We start from the raw sequence: 20,212 nt of genomic DNA, 5'->3' as shown, positions 1-20,212 counted from the left end.
TTACCTGTCTAAACATCACATATCCATTTAAGGGAAAGTTTGCACTTTAATTTTATTTTTAACATTTATTCTCACACAATAGGTGAGAGGAAGGTGGACTCATGTATTTGCTAAAACTTAACACACCAGAATTGGATTAATGCTATTTTAATTTGAACTAATGCATTGATTTGTACATGATATCCAGTCTGTTAAATGATGTCAAAGCTCAGCCTTTGCTGCATTTTATAAATGAATCAATGTACCAGCCAGGAGGTTGGAAACACATTAACTTTCATGACTGTCCTGTGTGTTCCCCAGTGTAATATGTATTCAGCAGAGACTTATGAGCGTGTGCAATGCAATGGAGCTGGGTTGCTATGAGTCACTTTGAGTTGAGGCTCATGAGTGGGTTAAGTGAAGCAGGAGGCACATGCAGCAAGGCACATATAGATCGGGACTAAAGGCTAACAGAGACTGAGGAATGGGAGATGGGCAGCCCCTAATCCCTCCAACCAGAGAGAATTTGGAAGACATATCAACGGAAAAGCTTTTGGAACAGATGACCACATTGACAGGTTTTGTGCTTTGCTTTCAAAATGAATGGAAGATGCTGCTTGAGTTAATAGATTGGACCCAAGTGGGAGGCGTCAGTTAGCAAGATGACTAGAATAGAAAGTGGTTCAGAATAAGACCAAAAGCACAGGTTCAATTCCTATACTGGCTGACGTAATCGGACCTGCATGGATTTTCCAGATCACCCACTGGCGAGAAGGCACATGGGTGGACCTGCAAAAAAGGGCGCTGTGCCACCAGGGGTATGATTTCCATTAACACACACACACACACACACACACACACATCCTCTGCAATTTTGTAAACAGCGGGGGAGCTGTCAGCTGTCCGCCTGTCTGCAGCCCAATTGTAGTCCTTCAGCAGACCATTAATACCCAATTAAGGGCCGCAAGGAGTAGGAGTAGGCCATCTGGCCCCTCGAGCCTGCTCCGCCATTCAATTAGATCATGGCTGATCTTTTGCGGACTCAGCTCCACTTTCCGGCCCGAACACCATAACCCTTAATCCCTTTATTCTTCAAAAAACTATCTATCTTTATCTTGAAAACATTTAATGAAGGAGCCTCAACTGCTTCACTGGGCAAGGAATTCCATAGATTCACAACCCTTTGGGTGAAGAAGTTCCTCCTAAACTCAGTCCTAAATCTACTTCCCCGTATTTTGAGGCTATGTCCCCTAGTTCTGCTTTCACCCGCCAGTGGAAACAACCTCCCCGTATCTATCCTATCAATTCCCTTTATAATTTTATATGTTTCTATAAAATCCCCCCACGTCTTCCTAAATTCCAAAGAGTACAGTCCCAGTGTACTCAACCTCTCCTCATAATCCAACCTCTTCAGCTCTGGGATTAACCTAGTGAATCTCCTCTGCACGCCCTCCCTAACATTTCCGACTAAACTACTTCCACAGGCAGTGCATTCCATGCCCCCACTACTCTCTGGGTAAAGAACCTACCTCTGACATCCCCCCTATATCTTCCACCATTTACCTTAAATTTATGTCCCCTTGTAATGGTGTGTTCCACCCGGGGAAAAAGTCTCTGACTGTCTACTCTATCTATTCCCCTGATCATCTTATAAACCTCTATCAAGTCGCCCATCATCCTTCTCCGTTCTAATGAGAAAAGGCTTAGCACCCTCAACCTTTCCTCGTAAGATCTACTCTCCATTCCAGGCAACATCCTGGTAAATCTCCTTTGCACCTTTTCCAAAGCTTCCACATCCTTCCTAAAATGAGGTGACCAGAACTGCACACAGTACTCCAAATGTGACCTGACCAAGGTTTTGTACAGCTGCATCATCACCTCACGGCTCTTAAATTCAATCCCTCTGCTAATGAACGCTAGCACACCATAGGCCTTCTTCACAGCTCTATCCACTTGAGTGGCAACTTTCAAAGATCTAGGAACAGAGACCCCAAGATCTCTCTGCTCCTCCACATTGCCAAGAACCCTACTGTTAACCCTGTATTCCGCATTCATATTTGTCCTTCCAAAATGGACAACCTCACACTTGTCAGGGTTAAACTCCATCTGCCACTTCTCAGCCCAGCTCTGCATCCTATCTATGTCTCTTTGAAGCCGACAACAGCCCTCCTCACTATCCACAACTCCACCAATCTTCGTATCATCTGCAAATTTACTGACCCACCCTTCAACTCCCTCATCCAAGTCGCTAATGAAAATCACAAACAGCAGAGGACCCAGAACTGATCCCTGCGGTACGCCACAGGTAACTGGGCTCCAGGCTGAATATTTGCCATCCACCACCACTCTCTGTCTTCTATCGGTTAGCCAGTTCGTTATCCAACTGTCCAAATTTCCCACTATCCCATGCCTCCTTATTTTCTGCATAAGCCTACCATGGGGAACCTTATCAAATGCGTTACTAAAAATCCATGTACACTATATCCACTGCTTTACCTTCATCCACATGCTTGGTCACCTCCTCAAAGAAGTCAATAAGACTTGTAAGGCAAGACCTACCCCTCACAAATCTGTGCTGACTATCCCTAATCAAGCAGTGTCTTTCCAGATGCTCAGAAATCCTATCCCTCAGTACCCTTTCCATTACTTTGCCTACCACCGAAGTAAGACTAACTGGCCTGTAGCTCCCAGGGTTATCCCTATTCCCTTTTTTGAACAGAGGCACGACATTCGCCACTCTCCAATCCTCTGGTACCACCCCTGTTGACAGCGAGGATGAAAAGATCATTGCCAACGGCTCTGCAATTTCATATCTTGCTTCCCATAGAATCCTTGGATATATCCCGTCAGGCCAGGGGGACTTGTCTATCCTCAAGTTTTTCAAAACGCCCAACACATCTTCCTTCCTAACAAGTATCTCCTCGAGCTTACCAGTCTGTTTCACACTATCCTCTCCAACAATATGGCCCCTCTCGTTTGTAAATACTGAAGAAAAATACTTGTTCAAGACTTTTCCTATCTCTTCAGACTCAATACACAATCTTTCGCTACTGTCCTTTATCGGACCTACCCTCGCTCTAGTCATTCTCATATTTCTCACATATGTGTAAAAGACCTTGGGGTTTTCCTTGATCCTACCCGCCAAAGATTTTTCATGCCCTCTCTTAGCTCTCCTAATCCCTTTCTTCAGTTCCCTCCTGGCTATCTTGTATCCCTCCAGCGCCCTGTCTGAACCTTGTTTCCTCAGCCTTACATAAGTCTCCTTCTTCCTCTTAACAAGACATTCAACCTCCCTTGTCAACCATGGTTCCCTCACTCGACCATCTCTTCCCTGCCTGACAGGGACATACATATCAAAAACACGCAGTACCTTGAAAAAGTTCCACATTTCACTTGTGTCCTTCCCTTTTTTTTTAATTTAGGTGACCCAATTATTTTTTCCAATTAAGGGGCAATTTAGCATGGCCAATCCACCTACTCTGTACGTTTTTGGGTTGTGGGGGCGAAACCCACACAGACACGGGGAGAATGTGCAAACTCCACACGGACAGTGACCCAGAGCCGGTATCGAACCTGGGACCTCAGCGCCGTGAGGCAGCTGTGCTAACCACTAGGCCACCGTGCTGCCCACTTGTGTCCTTCCCTGACAGCCTATGTTCCCAACTTATGCACTTCAATTCTTGTCTAACAGCACTGTATTTACCCTTCCCCCAATTGTAAACCTTCCCCTGTTGCACGCGCCTATCTCTCTCCATTACTAAAGTGAAAGTCACAGAATTGTGGTCACTACCTCCAAAATGCTCCCCCACTAACAAATCTATCACCTGCCCTGGTTCATTACCAAGTACTAAATCCAATATGGCTTCCCCTCTGGTCGGACAATCTACATACTGTGTTAGAAAAGCTTCCTGGACACACTGCACAAACACTACCCCATCCAAACTATTTGATCTAAAGAGTTTCCACTCAATGTTTGGGAAGTTGAAGTCACCCATGACTACTACCCTGTGACTTCTGCACCTTTCCAAAATCTGTTTCCCAATCTGTTCCTCCACATCTCTGTTGCTATTGGGGGGCCTATAGAAAACTCCCAACAAGGTGACTGCTCCTTTCCTATTTCTGACTTCAACCCATACTACCTCAGTAGGCAGATCCCCCTCGAACTGCCTTTCTGCAGCTGTTATACTATCTCTAATTAACAATGCCACCCCCCCCCCCACTTCTTTTACCACCCTCCCTAATCTTGTTGAAACATCTATAACCAGGGACCTCCAACAACCATTTCTGCCCCTCTTCTATCCAGGTTTCCGTGATGGGCAGCAGGGTAGCATGGTGGTTAGCATAAATGCTTCACAGCTCCAGGGTCCCAGGTTCGATTCCCGGCTGGGTCACTGTCTGTGTGGAGTCTGCATGTCCTCCCCCTGTGTGCGTGGGTTTCCTCCGGGTGCTCCGGTTTCCTCCCACAGTCCAAAGATGTGCGGGTTAGGTGGATTGGCCATGCTAAATTGCCTGTAGTGTCCTAATAAAAGTAAGGTTAAGGGGGGGGGTTGTTGGGTTACGGGTATAGGGTGGATACGTGGGTTTGAGTAGGGTGATCATGGCTCGGCACAACATTGAGGGCCGAAGGGCCTGTTCTGTGCTGTACTGTTCTATGTCTATGTTCTATGGCCACCAAATCGTAGTACCAAGTACCGATCCATGCCTTAAGTTCACCCACCTTATTCCTGATGCTTCTTGCATTGAAGTATACACATTTCAACCCATCTCCTTGCCTGCAAGTACTCTCCTTTGTCAGTGTTACCTTCCCCACTGCATCACTACGGGCTTTGGCGTCCTGAATATCGGCTTCCTTAGTTGCTGGACTACAAATCCGGTTCTCATTCCCCTGCCAAATTAGTTTAAACCAGGGGTGGGCAAACTACGGCCCGCGGGCCGCATGCGGCCCGCCAAAGGTCTTTATGCGGCCCACCAAGATCAAGTCATCAAAAAAAAAATTTTTTTTTTAAATTTTCTTTTAATAATTTTTTTTTTTAAATAATTTTTTTTAAATAAGGTTAATGGGCGGGGGGGGGGGGGGGGGGGGCTGTTGGGTTACTGGTATAGGGTGGATACGTTGACTTGTGTAGGGTGATCATTGCTCAGCACAACATCGAGGGCCGAATGGCCTGTTCTGTGCTGTACTGTTCTCTATTCTATATGAGGCGCCCAGAATCATAACCGGGTGAAGCGCCATTTTTGAAAAGTAGAGAAAAAGAGGGCTAAAGGCAGGATGCCGCCGGGGGAAGCGCTGAGGTATATGCCGCACGCTAATTGGTTACAACCGGGACTATTAATTAATATACTATGCGGCCCTTTAAAATTGTGAATTTCTGAATGTGGCCCTTGCACGGAAAAGTTTGCCCACCCCTGGTTTAAACCCTCCCGAAGACTACTAGAAAACCTCCCCCCCAGGATATTGGTGCCCCTCTGGTTCAGATGCAACCCGTCCTGCTTGTACAGGTCCCACCTTCCCCAGAATGCGTTCCAATTATCCAAATACCTGAAGACCTCCCTCCTACACCATTCCTGCAGCCACTTGTTCAACTGCACTCTCTCCCTATTCCTAGCCTCGCTATCACGTGGCACCGGCAATAAACCAGAGATGACAACTCTGTCTGTCCTGGCCTTTAATTTCCAGCCTAACTCCCTAAACCTGTTTATTACCTCCACACCCCTTGTCCTACCTATGTTGTTGGTGCCAATGTGCACCACAACTTCTGGCTGCTCACCCTCCCCCTTCAGGATCCTGAAGACACAATCCGAGACATCCCTGGCCCTGGCACCCGGGAGGCAATATACCTTCCGGGAGTCTCGCTCGCGACCACAGAATCTCCTATCTATTCCCCTAACCATTGAATCTCCTATTATTATTGCTTTTCTACGCTCCCCCCCTTCCTTTCTGAGCCCCAGAGCCAGAGACCTCGTCGCTAGGGCCTTCCCCCGGTAGGTCATTCCCCCCCAACAGCATCCAAAACGGTATACTTGTTTTGAAGGGGAACGGCCACAAGGGATCCCTGCACTGTCTGCCTGTTAGTTTTCTTTTCCCTAACTGTAACCCAGCTACACTTGTCCAGTACCTTGGGTGTGGCTACCTCCCTGTAACTCTTCTCGATAACCCCCTCTGCCTCCCGGATGATCTGAAGTTCATCCAGCTCCAGTTCCCTAACAAGGTCTCCGAGGAGCTGGAGTTGGGTGCACTTCCCGCAGGTATAGTCAGCGGGGACACCAGTGATATCCCTCACCACCCACATCCTACAGGAGGAGCATGCAACTGCCCTAGCCTCCACCCCCTCGTACTTTACAGAATTAGCTGCCCCGTAGACCAACTGGACCTCCGCCCTCGGCTTCCAGTCAGCTGTACTCTAAACTCCTGGCTCCCTTCACGCTCTTTGATAAATATAGGAAATGAAATGTAAGGAGCACCTTACTCCCTCCTCACCTAACTCCGTCAGTCACCAAACTCTCACTGTAGCTCTCAAATGCAACCAGTTCAGCACTCCAGTGCAAACAAAGTCTGCACTGTAACTAGCTCAGATTTATACTGTGACTCGAGCCTCTGAAAAATGGCCTAATCCAATTAACTAATTAACAAGCTCCAGCTGCAAGTACCTACAAGTAGAACCTTGTTTAAAGCTGATTCAAAATTCACCATGTTATAGACCAAACAGCAACTTTTAAGTTAAGTAACTAAATAAAAGAAATACTAGACTTTAAATAAAAATGAACCCTTATACTCCGTCAGTCACCAAACTCTCACTGTAGCTCTCAAATGCAACCAGTTCAGCACTCCAGTGCACAAAAAAAAAACCCAACATGTTAAAGTCCAACATGTTTGTTTCAAACACTAGCTTTCGGAGCACTGCTCCTTCCTCAGGTCCTCCTTTCTCCCCATAGCCTTTGATCCCATTCTCCCCAAGTGCTATATCTAGCCGCCTCTTGAATATATTCAAAGCTTTAATGAAATATTTTGACGGGTTATGGAGAACGGGTAGGACGGTGGAGTTGAGGCCAGGATGGGATCAGCCATGATCACATTGAGGTTGTTAGGCTCGGGAGGCTAAATTGCCGACTCTCGCTCTTAGGTCATGTGCCCCAGGGAGGCGATGCTCTGGCTGATTTTGTAATCCAGCTCTTGGTGTAATATTGTAGATAACAGATGAGGAACATATAAAATGGCGGAGCAGACCCGATGGGCTCAACGGTCTAATTCTGCTCCTATATCTTATGAACTTATCAATTGAGGTAGAGACTAATATGTGATAGTTTGTCATACACCTTTTGAAAGTCTTTTGTCTGTTAAATGAGGGCGTACAGGCCAGTTTTGATGCATTAACCACTGAACTATTAAATTAAAACAGACTTCAAAGCAATGTTCAGTTTTATGACGAATGTAGGATTTCAGATATATTGGATTATAAGTATTTGGTGAAGGGTTAAAAGCCTGGGTTAGCATGTTTGACTGCTGCAGTCATGTTTTCAAAATAATCTTGGTTTGAAAGACAAGAAAGCTTTTAGGAGCCTGAGGTGCAATTCACCACTGTAAAAGTGTGGACTATGCAATTTTGTTTTGATTAAGGGATTCCCTTTAGTTAATTAGATTCCAGCTTCGTGCTGGGTGGACCCAAGGCATCAGGTATTTTAAGAAAGCATTTTTCAGGTGAGTTCTGATCGGGCTGAAGCAGAGATTAAGTAAGGCAGTTTGTTTTCAATGTAGGTTAGTTATCCCAGCCACTGTTGTGGTCTGGTCTGGCATCGTAATAGACAATAAATCAAACTGAAAAATGTTTCAATGCATATTGCAGAGAAATACATTCAGTTGATGTTAGTTCTGCAGAAAGAAATATCTGTGAATATATCATCCTTTTTAAAATCAGGAGATGTGATATAGAATGTTACAGACTGATAATTAGAAGTTTCACCAAATAGATTAGAAGAGTGAAAATATGACTGACAAAGATAACATTAAAACTAAAGTTACTGATAGGGACATGGGAAGAACCTGATTTTAATACATCTTATCTGGAGTTATATTAGGTAAGGCAGAATGTGTGGACTGTCATGTAGATGGGGTAAGACAGAGATAAGAACAATGGCTAATTATGAGTCAGAAGTCTGTAGTCGTCGGTCTATTAAGCCTGTCACTATCATGTGTTTAAAGTCTTCCAATTAAAGCACAATGATTCTGATACAAGTACAAATACAAATAGTTACTGTAACTTAATAGATCCTATGACATCTCACATTCAATGTTGCAAACTCAACTGAAGAATAAACTTCTCAATCACGTATTTACCACTCTGACAGAGTGGGATTCGACAAGAGTAAAAACAAAAATTGCTGGTAATACTCAGCAGGTGAAAGGGAATCTGTGGACTGAAACAGTTACATTTCAGCTCACGGTAGCCTTCAATCCTGCCGATTTCCAGCTATTTTTGTTTCTTTTCAGATTTCCGGCATCTGCAGTATTTTGCTCGAGTTGGGATTCAACAATTCTGCTTACCCCCTTCAGTGAGCATTCATCATACAAATCCCAGGAATACACATCGTTCTGAGCTTGCATTCGGCACACAGACCAAATGATATGTTGGTCTACTTTAACCCCATGCAACCCACCTCCAGCTATGCACATGACATCTTGCTACTTTATGCACCAGCATGCTTCATGGTGGTACATATTTGATATGGTTACGTTTTTCTCTCCTGGTAAACATTACCTGCTACCTGTCAGACTAGGTCTGGACAACGTCTAGCTCCTGCTGAAGGCTGGGAGAGTTTGCTATTTTCAAAATCTACGGCGTAAAGTATGGGAGTTTACACTGGTGAGAGAGGGTGAAACCAGCAGCAGCAGCGAGAGATAATAATCGGACAGCACAAGGGTTGGTAATGACAATAATCTGAAGACAAAAGAATACCCAAGTCAGAGGTGCGATGGAATATTCGCCACATGCCAGGTAGGATATCTGAATCATCCAGAATATCTTTCCCACATTCCTGCCAGTGGACACAGCATCCAGCCCCCTCCATCACTGGTGCCCTGTGGCTGCAATGTGTACGATCTATTGAACACACTGGAGCACCTGACTGAAGTTACTTCAACTGCATCAGCTCCCTCATGATCAACATTAAGGAGGACAAAAACATAAATGTCATGGCAACACCATTGGGACTTAGATATCAATTATTGTTCCTTAATTGTCATTGGGTCAGTGTCATCATCACTAATACTTCAATGGTTGAAGGAGACACCCCACCCATGCTGTTCACGTTGTAAAAAAAATGTTTTAAAAATTAGATTGCAGCCAAGATCGTTTGTGCACAAGTTGGCATCCGCCTCGCCACCCAGGATTCCTGAGTTTCTGACCTGTGCCACAATAGGAAAATACTGCAAACAGATAGGAAATCTGAAATCAAGTCCTTTCCCTTAGTCAGTCGGATATTTGACTCACCTCCAGTTACTTCACACATTTGGGTTACAGCAGACTCATCTGAAGGTACACTGCCAAGCTGTTCCGCTTCGAGAGATGAAGCACCAGGGAGGCGAAGGACCAGTGCAAACAATCTCTGATCCCAACGGAATGGTTCTTTCGTCAATTCACTGCCAGGCAAGGGGGAATTTAATGGCAGGTGAAGCTGGAACAAGAGGAGAAGATTTATGTTACAGACATAGTTTAACATAATAGCAACATGTCCAAAAATTAACAACATGGATAAACTTTAATGCTGGTGGCAAGGGATCAGTTAATCAGGTGGGAGTGTGGGGACCGGATCACCTTCCCACCTCCACCTCACTTAAGTTCATGGTGGGAAGGCTCATGAACTGACCTCCCGTTCAGCTGCCAATTGAGGCTCTTAAGTGGCAAATGAATCAGCATTTAAGGGCCTCATCCCACTGCCACTGATCTTCGTGGCTGCAGCTCTCAGCAATGGAGCTTTGACGGGGAGGAGAATATAGAACTGGATCAATTTTGCTTGCCTCAGCTTTGCAGGGTTCCAAATGCAGATACGTTATACTCAGATAAAGATTCTCTGGCTCATTTTGTACTGTAGGAATTATATGGTTCTATGGTTTTTGCACATGGCTAAATAGAGAATCCCACATTGTTTTTAGTTTAGGTCCTACACAACCCTGCTGTACAAATTGATTACAGTAGTGTAGTTATGATGTTACTGAACACCATAACTTTAGGGGAAGCTGTTGCTTAGTGGTATTGTCACTGAACGAGTTAACCAGAGACCCAGAATCATGCTCTGGGGACCCAGGTTCAAATCCCACCACTGCAGATGGTGAAATTTGAATTCAATTTTTTAAAAATCTGGATTAAAAGTCTAATGATTACCATGAAACCCTTGTTGATAGTGGTAAAAATCCATCTGGTTCACTAATGCCCTTGAGGGAAGAAAATCTGCCGTCCTTACCTAGTCTGGCCAACATGTGACTCCAGACCCACAGCAACCTGGGTGACTCTTAACTTCCCCCTCAAGGGTAATTAGGGATGGGCGATAAAGGCTGGCACAGCCTGCAATGCCCACATCTCATGAATGTATAAAAAAAACTACTAACCCAAAGACTGAACTAATAATCCAAAGGAGTTTGAGCATTTGAATTGATTTTAAAATATGAAAATAAAAAGCTGGTTTCAATATGATTGACCATGAAGATTCAAGATTGTTGTAAAAACCCCAAGTGATGTCTTTTTAGCACAGGGCTAAATCGCTGGCTTTGAAAGCAGTCCAAGCAGGCCAGCAGCACGGTTCGATTCCCGTAACAGCCTCCCCGAACAAGCGCCGGAATGTGGCGACTAGGGGCTTTTCACAGTAACTTCATTTGAAGCCTACTCGTGACAATAAGCGATTTTCATTTCATTTCATAGAAGAAAATCTACCGTCCTTACCTATTGAGTCCAATCAAATACCAAAATGGTCAGCGTTTAACTTTCCTCAACAAGGGATGGGCAATAAATTCAAGCTTTCACGTTGATGCCCACGACCCTCTTTCCACTGGGGCTGGAGTCAAACTGGTACAAAGAAAGACGGCTCTGATTGTTTTTTGTGTGTGTGTGGGGGGAGGGGGGAGGCGGCGGTTCAACTATCTCAGTTCTAGGATGTCACTACAGGAGTTCCTCAGCAAAGTGTCCTCGGCCCAACTATCTTCAGCTGCTTCATCCATGACCTTCTTTCCATCATAAGGACAGAAATGGAGATGTTCGCCGATGATTCCACAATTTTCAACACCATTCCCAGCTCTCTGATCAGATATTGAAGCAGCCATGTCCATATGCAGCATGACCTGAACTACATTCAGTCTGGATGATGAGACAAGTAACATTTGTGCCACAAAGGTACCAGGCAATGACCATCTCCAACATGAGACTCCAATTATCTCACCGCGACATTCAATGGCATTACCATCACTGAATGCCCAACAATCAATGTCCTGGGGGTTACCATTGACCAGAAACTGAACTGGACTAGCCATTAGTGGGCAGCACAGCAGCACAGTGGTTAGCACTCTGGCTTCCCACACCAGGGTCCCAGGTTCGATTCCCGGCTTGGGTCACTGTCTGTGTGGAGTCTGCACGTTCTCCCCGTGTCTGCGTGGGTTTCCTCCGGGTGCTCCGGTTTTCTCCCACAGTCCAAAGACGTGCAGGTTAGGTGGATTGGTCACGCTAAACTGCCCTTAGTGTCCAAAAAGGTTAGGAGGGTTTACTGGGATAGGGTGGAAGTGAGGACATAAGTGGGTCGGTGCAGACTCGATGGGCCAAGTGGCCTCCTTCTGAATTGTATGTTCCATGACACAAATACTGTGGCTACAAGAACTCAGAGGCTGAGAATTCTGAGGATAAGTAAATCACCCCCCCCCCCAAAAAAGCTTGTCCTCGATCGACAAGGCACAAGTTAAGAGTGTGATGGAACACTCCCCTTAAGGGTCTAAGGATAACCCAGGAAACTACAGACCGATCAGCTTGATATCAATAATAGGAAAACTGACGTAGGCCGTAATACAGGATGAGGTAAATATCCACTGGAGAGAAATAAGTTAATACTAGACAATCAACCTGACTTTGTCAAGGGCAGGTCATGCCTGACAGATTTAATTGAGCTCTTTGACGAGGTGACATAGGCAATGCGTGAATGTAGCGCTGTGGATGTTGTATGTTTGGACTTTCAGAAAGCATTTGATACAATGCCACATGGCAGACGGGTTAGCAAATTGATGATACTAAGCGAGGGAGAATAGTGAATTGTGAGGGTGACGCTGAGCGGCTTCAGAGGGACATTGACAAGTTGGCCAAATGGACAGACACCTGGCAGATCAACATCAATGCAGCAAAATGTGAGGTAATGCATTTTGGTAGAAGAAACACGGGGAGACAGTATAGAACATAGAAATAGAACATAGAAAATACAGCACAGAACAAGCCCTTCGGCCCACGATGTTGTGCCAAACTTTTGTCCTAGATTAAGAACAAATTAATCTACACCCCATCATTCTACTGTAATCCATGTACCTATCCAATAGCTGCTTGAAGGTCCCTAATGTTTCTGACTCAACTACTTCCACAGGCAGTACATTCCATACCCCACTACTCTCTGGGTAAAGAACCTACCTCTGACATCCCCCCTATATCTTCCACCATTCACCTTAAATTTATGTCCCCATGAAATAGTTTGTTCCACCCGGGGAAAAAGTCTCTGACTGTCTACTCTTTCTATTCCCCTGATCATCTCATAAACCTCTATCAAGTCTCCCCTCATCCTTCTCCGTTCTAATGAGAAAAGGCTTAGCACCCTCAACCTTTCCTTGTAAGACCTACTCTCCATTCCTGGCAACATCCTGGTAAATCTCCTTTGCACCTTTTCCAATGCTTCCACATCCTTCCTAAAATGAGGCGACCAGAACTGCACATAGTACTCCAAATGTGGCCTGACCAAGGTTTTGTACAGCTACATCACCACCTCACGGCTCTTAAATTCAATCCCTCTGCTAATGAACGCTAGCACACCATACGCCTTCTTCACAGCTCTATCAAGTGGCAACTTTCAAAGATCTTTGAACACAGACCCCAAGGTCTCTCTGCTCCTCCACATTGCCAAGAACCCTACCGTTAACCCTGTATCCCGCATTCATATTTGTCCTTCCAAAATGGACACCCTCACACTTTTCAGGGTTAAACTCCATCTGCCACTTCTCAGCCCAGCTCTGCATCCTATCTATGTCTCTTTGCAGCCGACAACAGCCCTCCTCACTATCCACAACTCCACCAACCTTCGTATCATCTGCAAATTTACTGACCCACCCTTCAACTCCCTCATCCAAGTCATTAATGAAAATCACAAACAGCAGTATGCTGGCCTTCATTGCGAGATGATTCGAGTACAGGATCAGGGATGTGTTGCTGCAATTACACAGGGCCTTGGTGAGGCCACACTTGGAATATCGTGTGGAGTTTTGGTCTCCTTATCTGAGGAAGGATGTTCTTGCTCTCGAGGGAGTGCAGAGAAGGTTTACAAGACTGATTCCAGGGATGGCGGGACTGATATATGAGGAGAGGTTGACTAGGTTAAGATTGTACTTGCTGGAGTTCTGAAGAATGAGGGGGGTTCTCATAGGAACCCGTAAAATTCTAATAGGACTGGACAGGGTAAATGCAGAAAGGATGTTCTCGATAATGGGGGCGTCCAGAACCAGGGGTCACAGTCTGAGGATACTGGGTAGACCGTTTAGGGCAGAGATGAGAAATTTCTTCACCCAGAGACTGGTGAGCCTGTGGAATTCATTACCGCAGGAAGTAGTTGAGCCCAAAGCATTGTGTGGTTTCAAGAAGCAGTTAGATATAGCAGTTAGGGCAAAGGCGATCAAAGGATATGGGGGAATGTAGGATCCGGCTATCGAGTTGGATGATCAGCCATGATCATAACGAATGGCAGAATGGGCTTGAAGGGTTGAATTAGTGTAGTTAACAGGTAGAAAACAAAGGTGGCAGTAGGAAGTACTGCATTCGTATTTTCAACCCCTCTCGGCAAACACATTTTCTTGGCATACAACTGAGCCACTTGCTGGTTATGGATTATTGCTGTTACTGAGCAGAAACTAGTGGGACCACTCTTGCCTTGCAGAAAGATTCCCAATGGTACAACTTTGAGGGGAGTACAGGAGCAGAGGGATCTCAGGGTTCAAGTGCATAATTCACGAGAGATGGTTATGCAAGTTTAAACAGTTGTTAAGAAGGCTTATAGCATCCTTTGGCTTACAAATAGGGGCATAGAGATTCCAGGAATGGGGAATTTTAAATACAAGGAAAGATTGGAGAAATTGGGCTTATTCTCCTTGAAGCAGAGGAGATTAAGACCTTATTGAGGTGTTCAAAATTCTGACAGGGTAAAGAAGGATATTCTGTTTCCACTGGTTCGTATGTCAGTGACGGGGGGGGGTCGTCACAATTTCAAGATGGTCAGCGAATGAGCTCGGAGTGAGACGAGAAGAGACTTCTTTACTTAGAGTTGTTGGGGTTTGGAATGTGCTGCCTGGGAGAGTGGTGGAGGTGGATTCCATAGGAGGTTTCAAAAGAGAACTGGATATATATTTGAAAGTGACAAATTTCGAGGGCTACGGAGATAGGGCTGGGGAATGGGACTAGCTAGTTTGCTCTTCTGTGAGCCGGTGGTCACACAATGGGCCAAATGGCCTCCTTCTGTGCTGTAAATAATGGCAACAATAACATAACAACTTACCTGCTTCCAACAACACTCAAGTTCAACACAATCCAGGACAAAGCAGCCCACTTGACTGATGCCCAATTCACACCTTCAGTATTTATTGCCTCCACCACCAATGCACAGCAACAGCCTTGTGTACTACCTCCAAGATACACTACAGGGACTCACCCAGACTCCTTTAACAGCACCTTCCAAACCCATGACCTCTACCACCGATAAGGGCAAGAGTTGCAGATGCATGGGAATACTACCACCTGCATGTTCTTCTCCAAACAATACACCATATACTTGGAACGATATTGCCATTCCTTCGCTGTTCACAATACTGGGTCACAATCCTGGAACTACCTTCCTCATAATACTGGGAGTGTTCCTACACCACAAAGACTGCAGGAGCTAAATTCGCAAGGGCAATTAATGATGTACAATAAAATTGCTGACCTAGCCAATGACACCCACATCCCTTGAAAGAATATATTCTTTTTAAATATGTATAATATAAAGTTCTGGAGATGGTAGTTCCTGGAGAAAAGGTCCCAGTTGCTTTGAAGGCAGAACAGCATGAAATGGGCCATTAGGACAGTCATTTTGGACACCCCTCAGTGATAGCTCACTGGGTCAATACCAGCACTGGCACCAGAACAAAGTGTGGTCACCTGGTCAATAATCAGAATATTGTCATTTCCTGCAATGAAGCACTGGGAAGAATGATGGCAGTAGGTGGTATTTAAATGAGGCAACAGGAGGTCTCACTGGAGATTCGAAAAGAGCCCTACGTCACCTCTTTTTGGGAACGCCTACCAAATGAAGTGCCACTCGGGGTTCTGTCAGCCAGTCAGAGGCAGAATGGTTAGAGGGGGCATTCAGGGGGCTCCCCTTCCCAAATACCTCAAGCAACCCCAACTGGGGTTATTTTGCAATTTTTGGCTTCCCGCAGGATGAGTCCCCTGCCCAACACTGGGTCATTACTGGCAGTGGCAGGATGAGGCCCTTAAGTGAGCATTAATTACACACTTAAGGGCCTCAATTAGTCTCAGAGCAGGACAGCTGTATGAGCCTTCATGCCACAGACTTAATTGCAGCAGAAAAGGAGTGTACAAACGCCACCCACCCACCTGACTAAATGTGCCCACCTCCACCAAACTCACCATGAGGGTATTAAATTTCACCCCATGTCGCACAAGCCAATAGCAATTGCCTGGCTTGCTTTATCCTGCAGTTGGTTCTCTCATCAGGCGAAAGCTGGGCAAATGAACATTGGTTCGGTAACTAAATATAACCGGCCATATATTGCCCAGTGCCCGAGAGCAAGCGCTACTATGGGCCCCATTTGCACAGCTGCCCAGCCTTCCGAGAAGGACACTCAAAATATCAGACCTCCTTCAGAAGCAAAATAATCAAAAATAAAAGTCACATCTTCAACAGGGTCAGAGTTTGAAATGTGCTCATTGCGAAGAAAAATAGACAATGGGACATTTTCCCAATTCAGACACAAATAGTCTGATGATTATGCCGAGAGGTTACAACCCCACCTACAAGTAAAGGATTTTTAGATACAAAAAGGCCATTCGGCTCTTCAACCCTGTTCTTCCAGTAAACCTTAATATGGATATTCTGTGCCACAACTAATATCCTGGATACTCATAATTAACAGAAATCCATGGATCATAGCTGGAAAAGTTTCAACTGAATCCAAGCCTTGGAAGGAGAGAATTCCAGATTTCCATTATTCTTTGCGTGAAAAAACTCACTGCTTTCCCGAGTGCATACTTCAGGAAAAAACTCAGCGCTGACCAGAAAAAACTGGCACTTATTTGAAGTTTATGGAAAATTAACATGTGACCCTTTACATAATTCCCGTACCAGCCCCCCCTGGACAGATGCCGGAAAGTGGCGACTAGGGGCTTTTCACAGTAACTTCATTTGAAGCCTACTTGTGACAATAAGCAATTTTCATTTTCATTTTTTCATAATTAAAATGATACACTGCTTCTCCGTAACTTGAGGGTCATGCACATTGTTGAAAGGAGCTGTAGTGCATTTACGGGAAGACCTTTATTTTTGTAAGACCTTTACTTACATAAGATCTTCTGCTTTAAATATTTAAAAATAAGTAAAGGGAAAAATGTGTTCATCGTTAGTATTGAATCATGTGTAAGACACATATCCTTCCAACACCAAGGGAACAACATTTTGAAAAGTAAGTTGACAAAGTGACAGATGACAAATTATAAGTAAGGAATTCGGAACAGAAGTAAGCAAATTCAGCCCTTCGAGTCTGCTCCGCCATTCAATCAGATCATGGGTGATCTCTTCCTAGTCTCAAATCCACCTCCCTGCCTGTTCCCCATATCCCCTTAACCCAATTATTATCAAAAATATATCTCTCTTTTTCTTGAAACCATTTATTGTTTCAGATTCCACCGCAGTATGGAATAGCGAGTTCCACAAATTCACCACCCTCTGCAAGAAGTAGTTCCTCCTCATCTCAGCTCAGTTTTACATCTACCACCTCTCCTCTCAACCTATATCAGTGACCTCTCGTTCTAGATTGCTTCACAAGGGAGAACATTTGGTCTACGTTTACTTTATCAATCCCATTTAGTATTTTATACACCTCAATCAGTTCCCCTCTCATTCTTATAAACTCCAGCAAGTATAGGTTCAAACTGTTTAATCTCTCCTAATACGTCAACCCTTTCATACCCGGAATCAATCTGGTGAATCTCCTCTGAACTGCCTCCAATGCCACCACATCCTACCTCAAATAAGGAGCCAAAACTGGACACAATAATCCAGATGTGGTCTCTCCAACACCCTATACAATTACACAACACTTCTCTACTTTTGTACTCCAGTTGTTTTGCAATAAACGCTAACATTCCGTTTGCCTTTTTAATTACATGCTGTACCTGCATACCGACTTTCAATACTTCTACACTTTGCAAATGGTCAAGTTTTTAAAAGATGAAGAATCCTCAGAAAAGATGTAGCGCCACAAACCACCATTCAATAGCTTGGCAAGTTTATCCAGTGAGCAGCAGGCCAAGGGGACACCAGTAGGCGACTTTATCTGTGCCAAGTTATCAGCTCTAAGCCAGGGTGCCAGCTCAGTCTCTGGCCTGAGAAAGACTGTGTGGGCAACAAAGCATTTCCATCCTTGATTGTTACCCATAATCACATTGCTGAAGATATATGACTGCAGATGTTAATTGAGGACACACCTGTGATTTTTTTAACTCTTATTCATGGCCCATTTCTCTATGAGCTCTCACCCAATCATCTTAATTGATCATGCTGATTCCTGGGCCAAAAGGCTTGTCCAATAAGAAGAGAATGGAATGGATCTATACGATCTGGAGATTTAGGAGAGAGGAGATCTCATTGAAAAGTATAAAATTCTGAGATATCTTGACATGGTAAATGCTGGGGGGTTGTTTTTCCTGACTTCAGAGTCTGGAACTTAGTCATAGCTTCAGAACAAAGAGTAATTCACTTCAGACTAACGCAAGGAGAAATTTCTTCACTCGAGTTGAACAGTGCAGCATAGTACAGGCCCTTCAGCCCACGATGTTGTGCCGACTATTTGTCCTAATCTAAGATCAACCTAACCTACACCCCTTCAATTTACTGCTGTCCATGTGCCTGTCTAAGAGTCGCTTAAATGTCCCTAATGACTCTGACTCCACCACCTCTGCTGGCAGTGCATTCCACACACCCACCATTCTGTGTAAAGAACCTACCTCTGACATCTCCCCTATACCTTCCTCTAATCACCTTAAAATTATGTCTCTTCGTGACAGGCATTTCCACCCTGGAGAAAAGTTACAAATCTTTAGAATTCTTTACTTCCGAAGGCTGTAAATAATAAATTATTGAAAATATTCACGGCTGAGATCAATAAATTTTGATTACAAAAGAAATCAAGGGACTTGGAGATGGGGTGGGAATGCAGAGTTCAAGTTGAAGATAAGCCTTACTGAATTGTGGAGCTGGCTGGAGGAGCCATATGGTCAACTCCTGTGCTTCTCAAGTTCTTATCCATCTATGTTCCCTCATTCATCCATCTATTTTTCTATTCCTCGCCCCCCAATCATTCATCAATGTATGGTTCAGCAGTCAGCAAATGCTCATTGGTCATGTTGGTATATGAATGATTATCAATCGGGCAAGGCATCTGAGGGATAATGCATTGAGTAAGGAACTTCAAAGAGAAGGAAAGAGAGCAGAAAATCGAGGGACTAAAATGCGACATTTACTTAACAGCAGTGCAATGTCAAAAATTCTAAACTCGAAAACCATGCTCTCAAACTGACTAAAATTAAATCAATTTACAAAGTGGTCCAAGGGTCTGTATCTTACCTCCTCTTGCACGCCACCATTATTTGTCATTTTGCTTCCATCAGAGATGGTGATTATAACAGATGGTTCAAGAAAAAAAGGATTCCGCCCCTGCAGATAAACAAACCACACAATATGGAGCATGCAGCACAAGAAATACAGTGAAGTGTGCACTGAAATGTCAAATTGTACAGCAGCTTAATTCGTAGTTCCACAATGGTTCTCATCAAGTTCAGTTGTAAAGGGAGCACAGCAACTTGCAAAAAGTAAGTTCAATCAACTATTTTTAAAATCTTCAGTCTCAGGAAAAGGTTCCATTTTTAAAAAGTGTATTCTAACTTTAAACACCATGAATGTCAGAGGTGCCAATTACAGAAACAACACAGTTAATAACATTTGATTTATTGTCACATGTATTAGTACACAGTAAAAAGTATTGAACATGCACAACCAGCCAGGCCATTTTTAAAAAATGCAGAACTGTACTCACCTGACCATAATTATCTATTCCAGAAACTAAACGGTTCAGATTTAATAAATCAAAGGATGTCCGCAGGGCTTGCCCAAGTGTGGTGAGGCCTGTTGCCTGCAGATTCTTCAACTCATTCATGAAAGTGGCATGGTTTTCTTTCCAGCCAGCCTGTGAAATAATTACATCAGCCTCTAGTTATGAAACATGTTCTTACATATAATCACCAAATTATGAAATTCAATGAAGAACCTTTTCTTTTTTTAAATATTTTTATTCCCCTCCTTTTTCACTAAATGGTAACAAATACAATATCAATCCCCAAATCAACAACAGTAATCCCATCCAAACAGCAGCCCGCATGTTAACATAAACAAATAACAAAAAGGAATCAGGAATCGCCCACAGTCGGGGGGGGGGGGGGGGGGTGAGGGGGTTGGGGTGAGGGGCGTGGTGAGGGTGGGGTGAGGTAGGGAGGGAGGGGTGGGGTGAGGGGGAGGGGTGGGGTGAGTGGTGGGGGAGGGGTGGGGTGAGTGGTGGGGGGAAGGGGGGGGGTGAGTGAGGTGGGGAGGGGTGGGTGAGGGGGGGAGGGGTGGGGTGAGGGGTGGGGTGAGGGGGGGAGGGGTTGGGTGAGGGGGGGAGGGGTGGGGTGAGGGGGGGAGGGGG

The 20,212-nt window shown here is 44.6% G+C and overlaps 1 protein-coding gene across 3 annotated transcripts in view; it reads right to left on the bottom strand.

Annotated features, from left to right (window-relative positions):
• The window catches only part of ints6l (integrator complex subunit 6 like), a 115,000-nt gene extending 95,259 nt beyond the window's left edge, over window positions 1-19,741 (bottom strand). For 2 of the 3 annotated variants that reach the window (XM_038775275.1, XM_038775278.1), the window contains exons 1-3: window positions 19,568-19,741; window positions 19,099-19,188; window positions 9,465-9,648 (exon numbers count right to left, since the gene is read on the bottom strand). In XM_038775275.1, coding sequence (XP_038631203.1) covers window positions 9,465-9,648; window positions 19,099-19,188; window positions 19,568-19,687 — 394 coding nt within the window. In that variant the 5' untranslated portion in view covers window positions 19,688-19,741. Of the gene's footprint in view, window positions 1-9,464; window positions 9,649-19,098; window positions 19,189-19,567 lie in introns of those variants that run through there. The other variant, XM_038775276.1, reaches the window with a different exon arrangement.
• Window positions 19,742-20,212: the final 471 nt, after the last annotated feature.

The sequence above is a fragment of the Scyliorhinus canicula genome, chromosome 17 (assembly GCF_902713615.1).
Source record: "Scyliorhinus canicula chromosome 17, sScyCan1.1, whole genome shotgun sequence".
NCBI lineage: Eukaryota > Metazoa > Chordata > Chondrichthyes > Carcharhiniformes > Scyliorhinidae > Scyliorhinus > Scyliorhinus canicula.
This window is presented reverse-complemented; position numbering and strand designations above follow the sequence as displayed.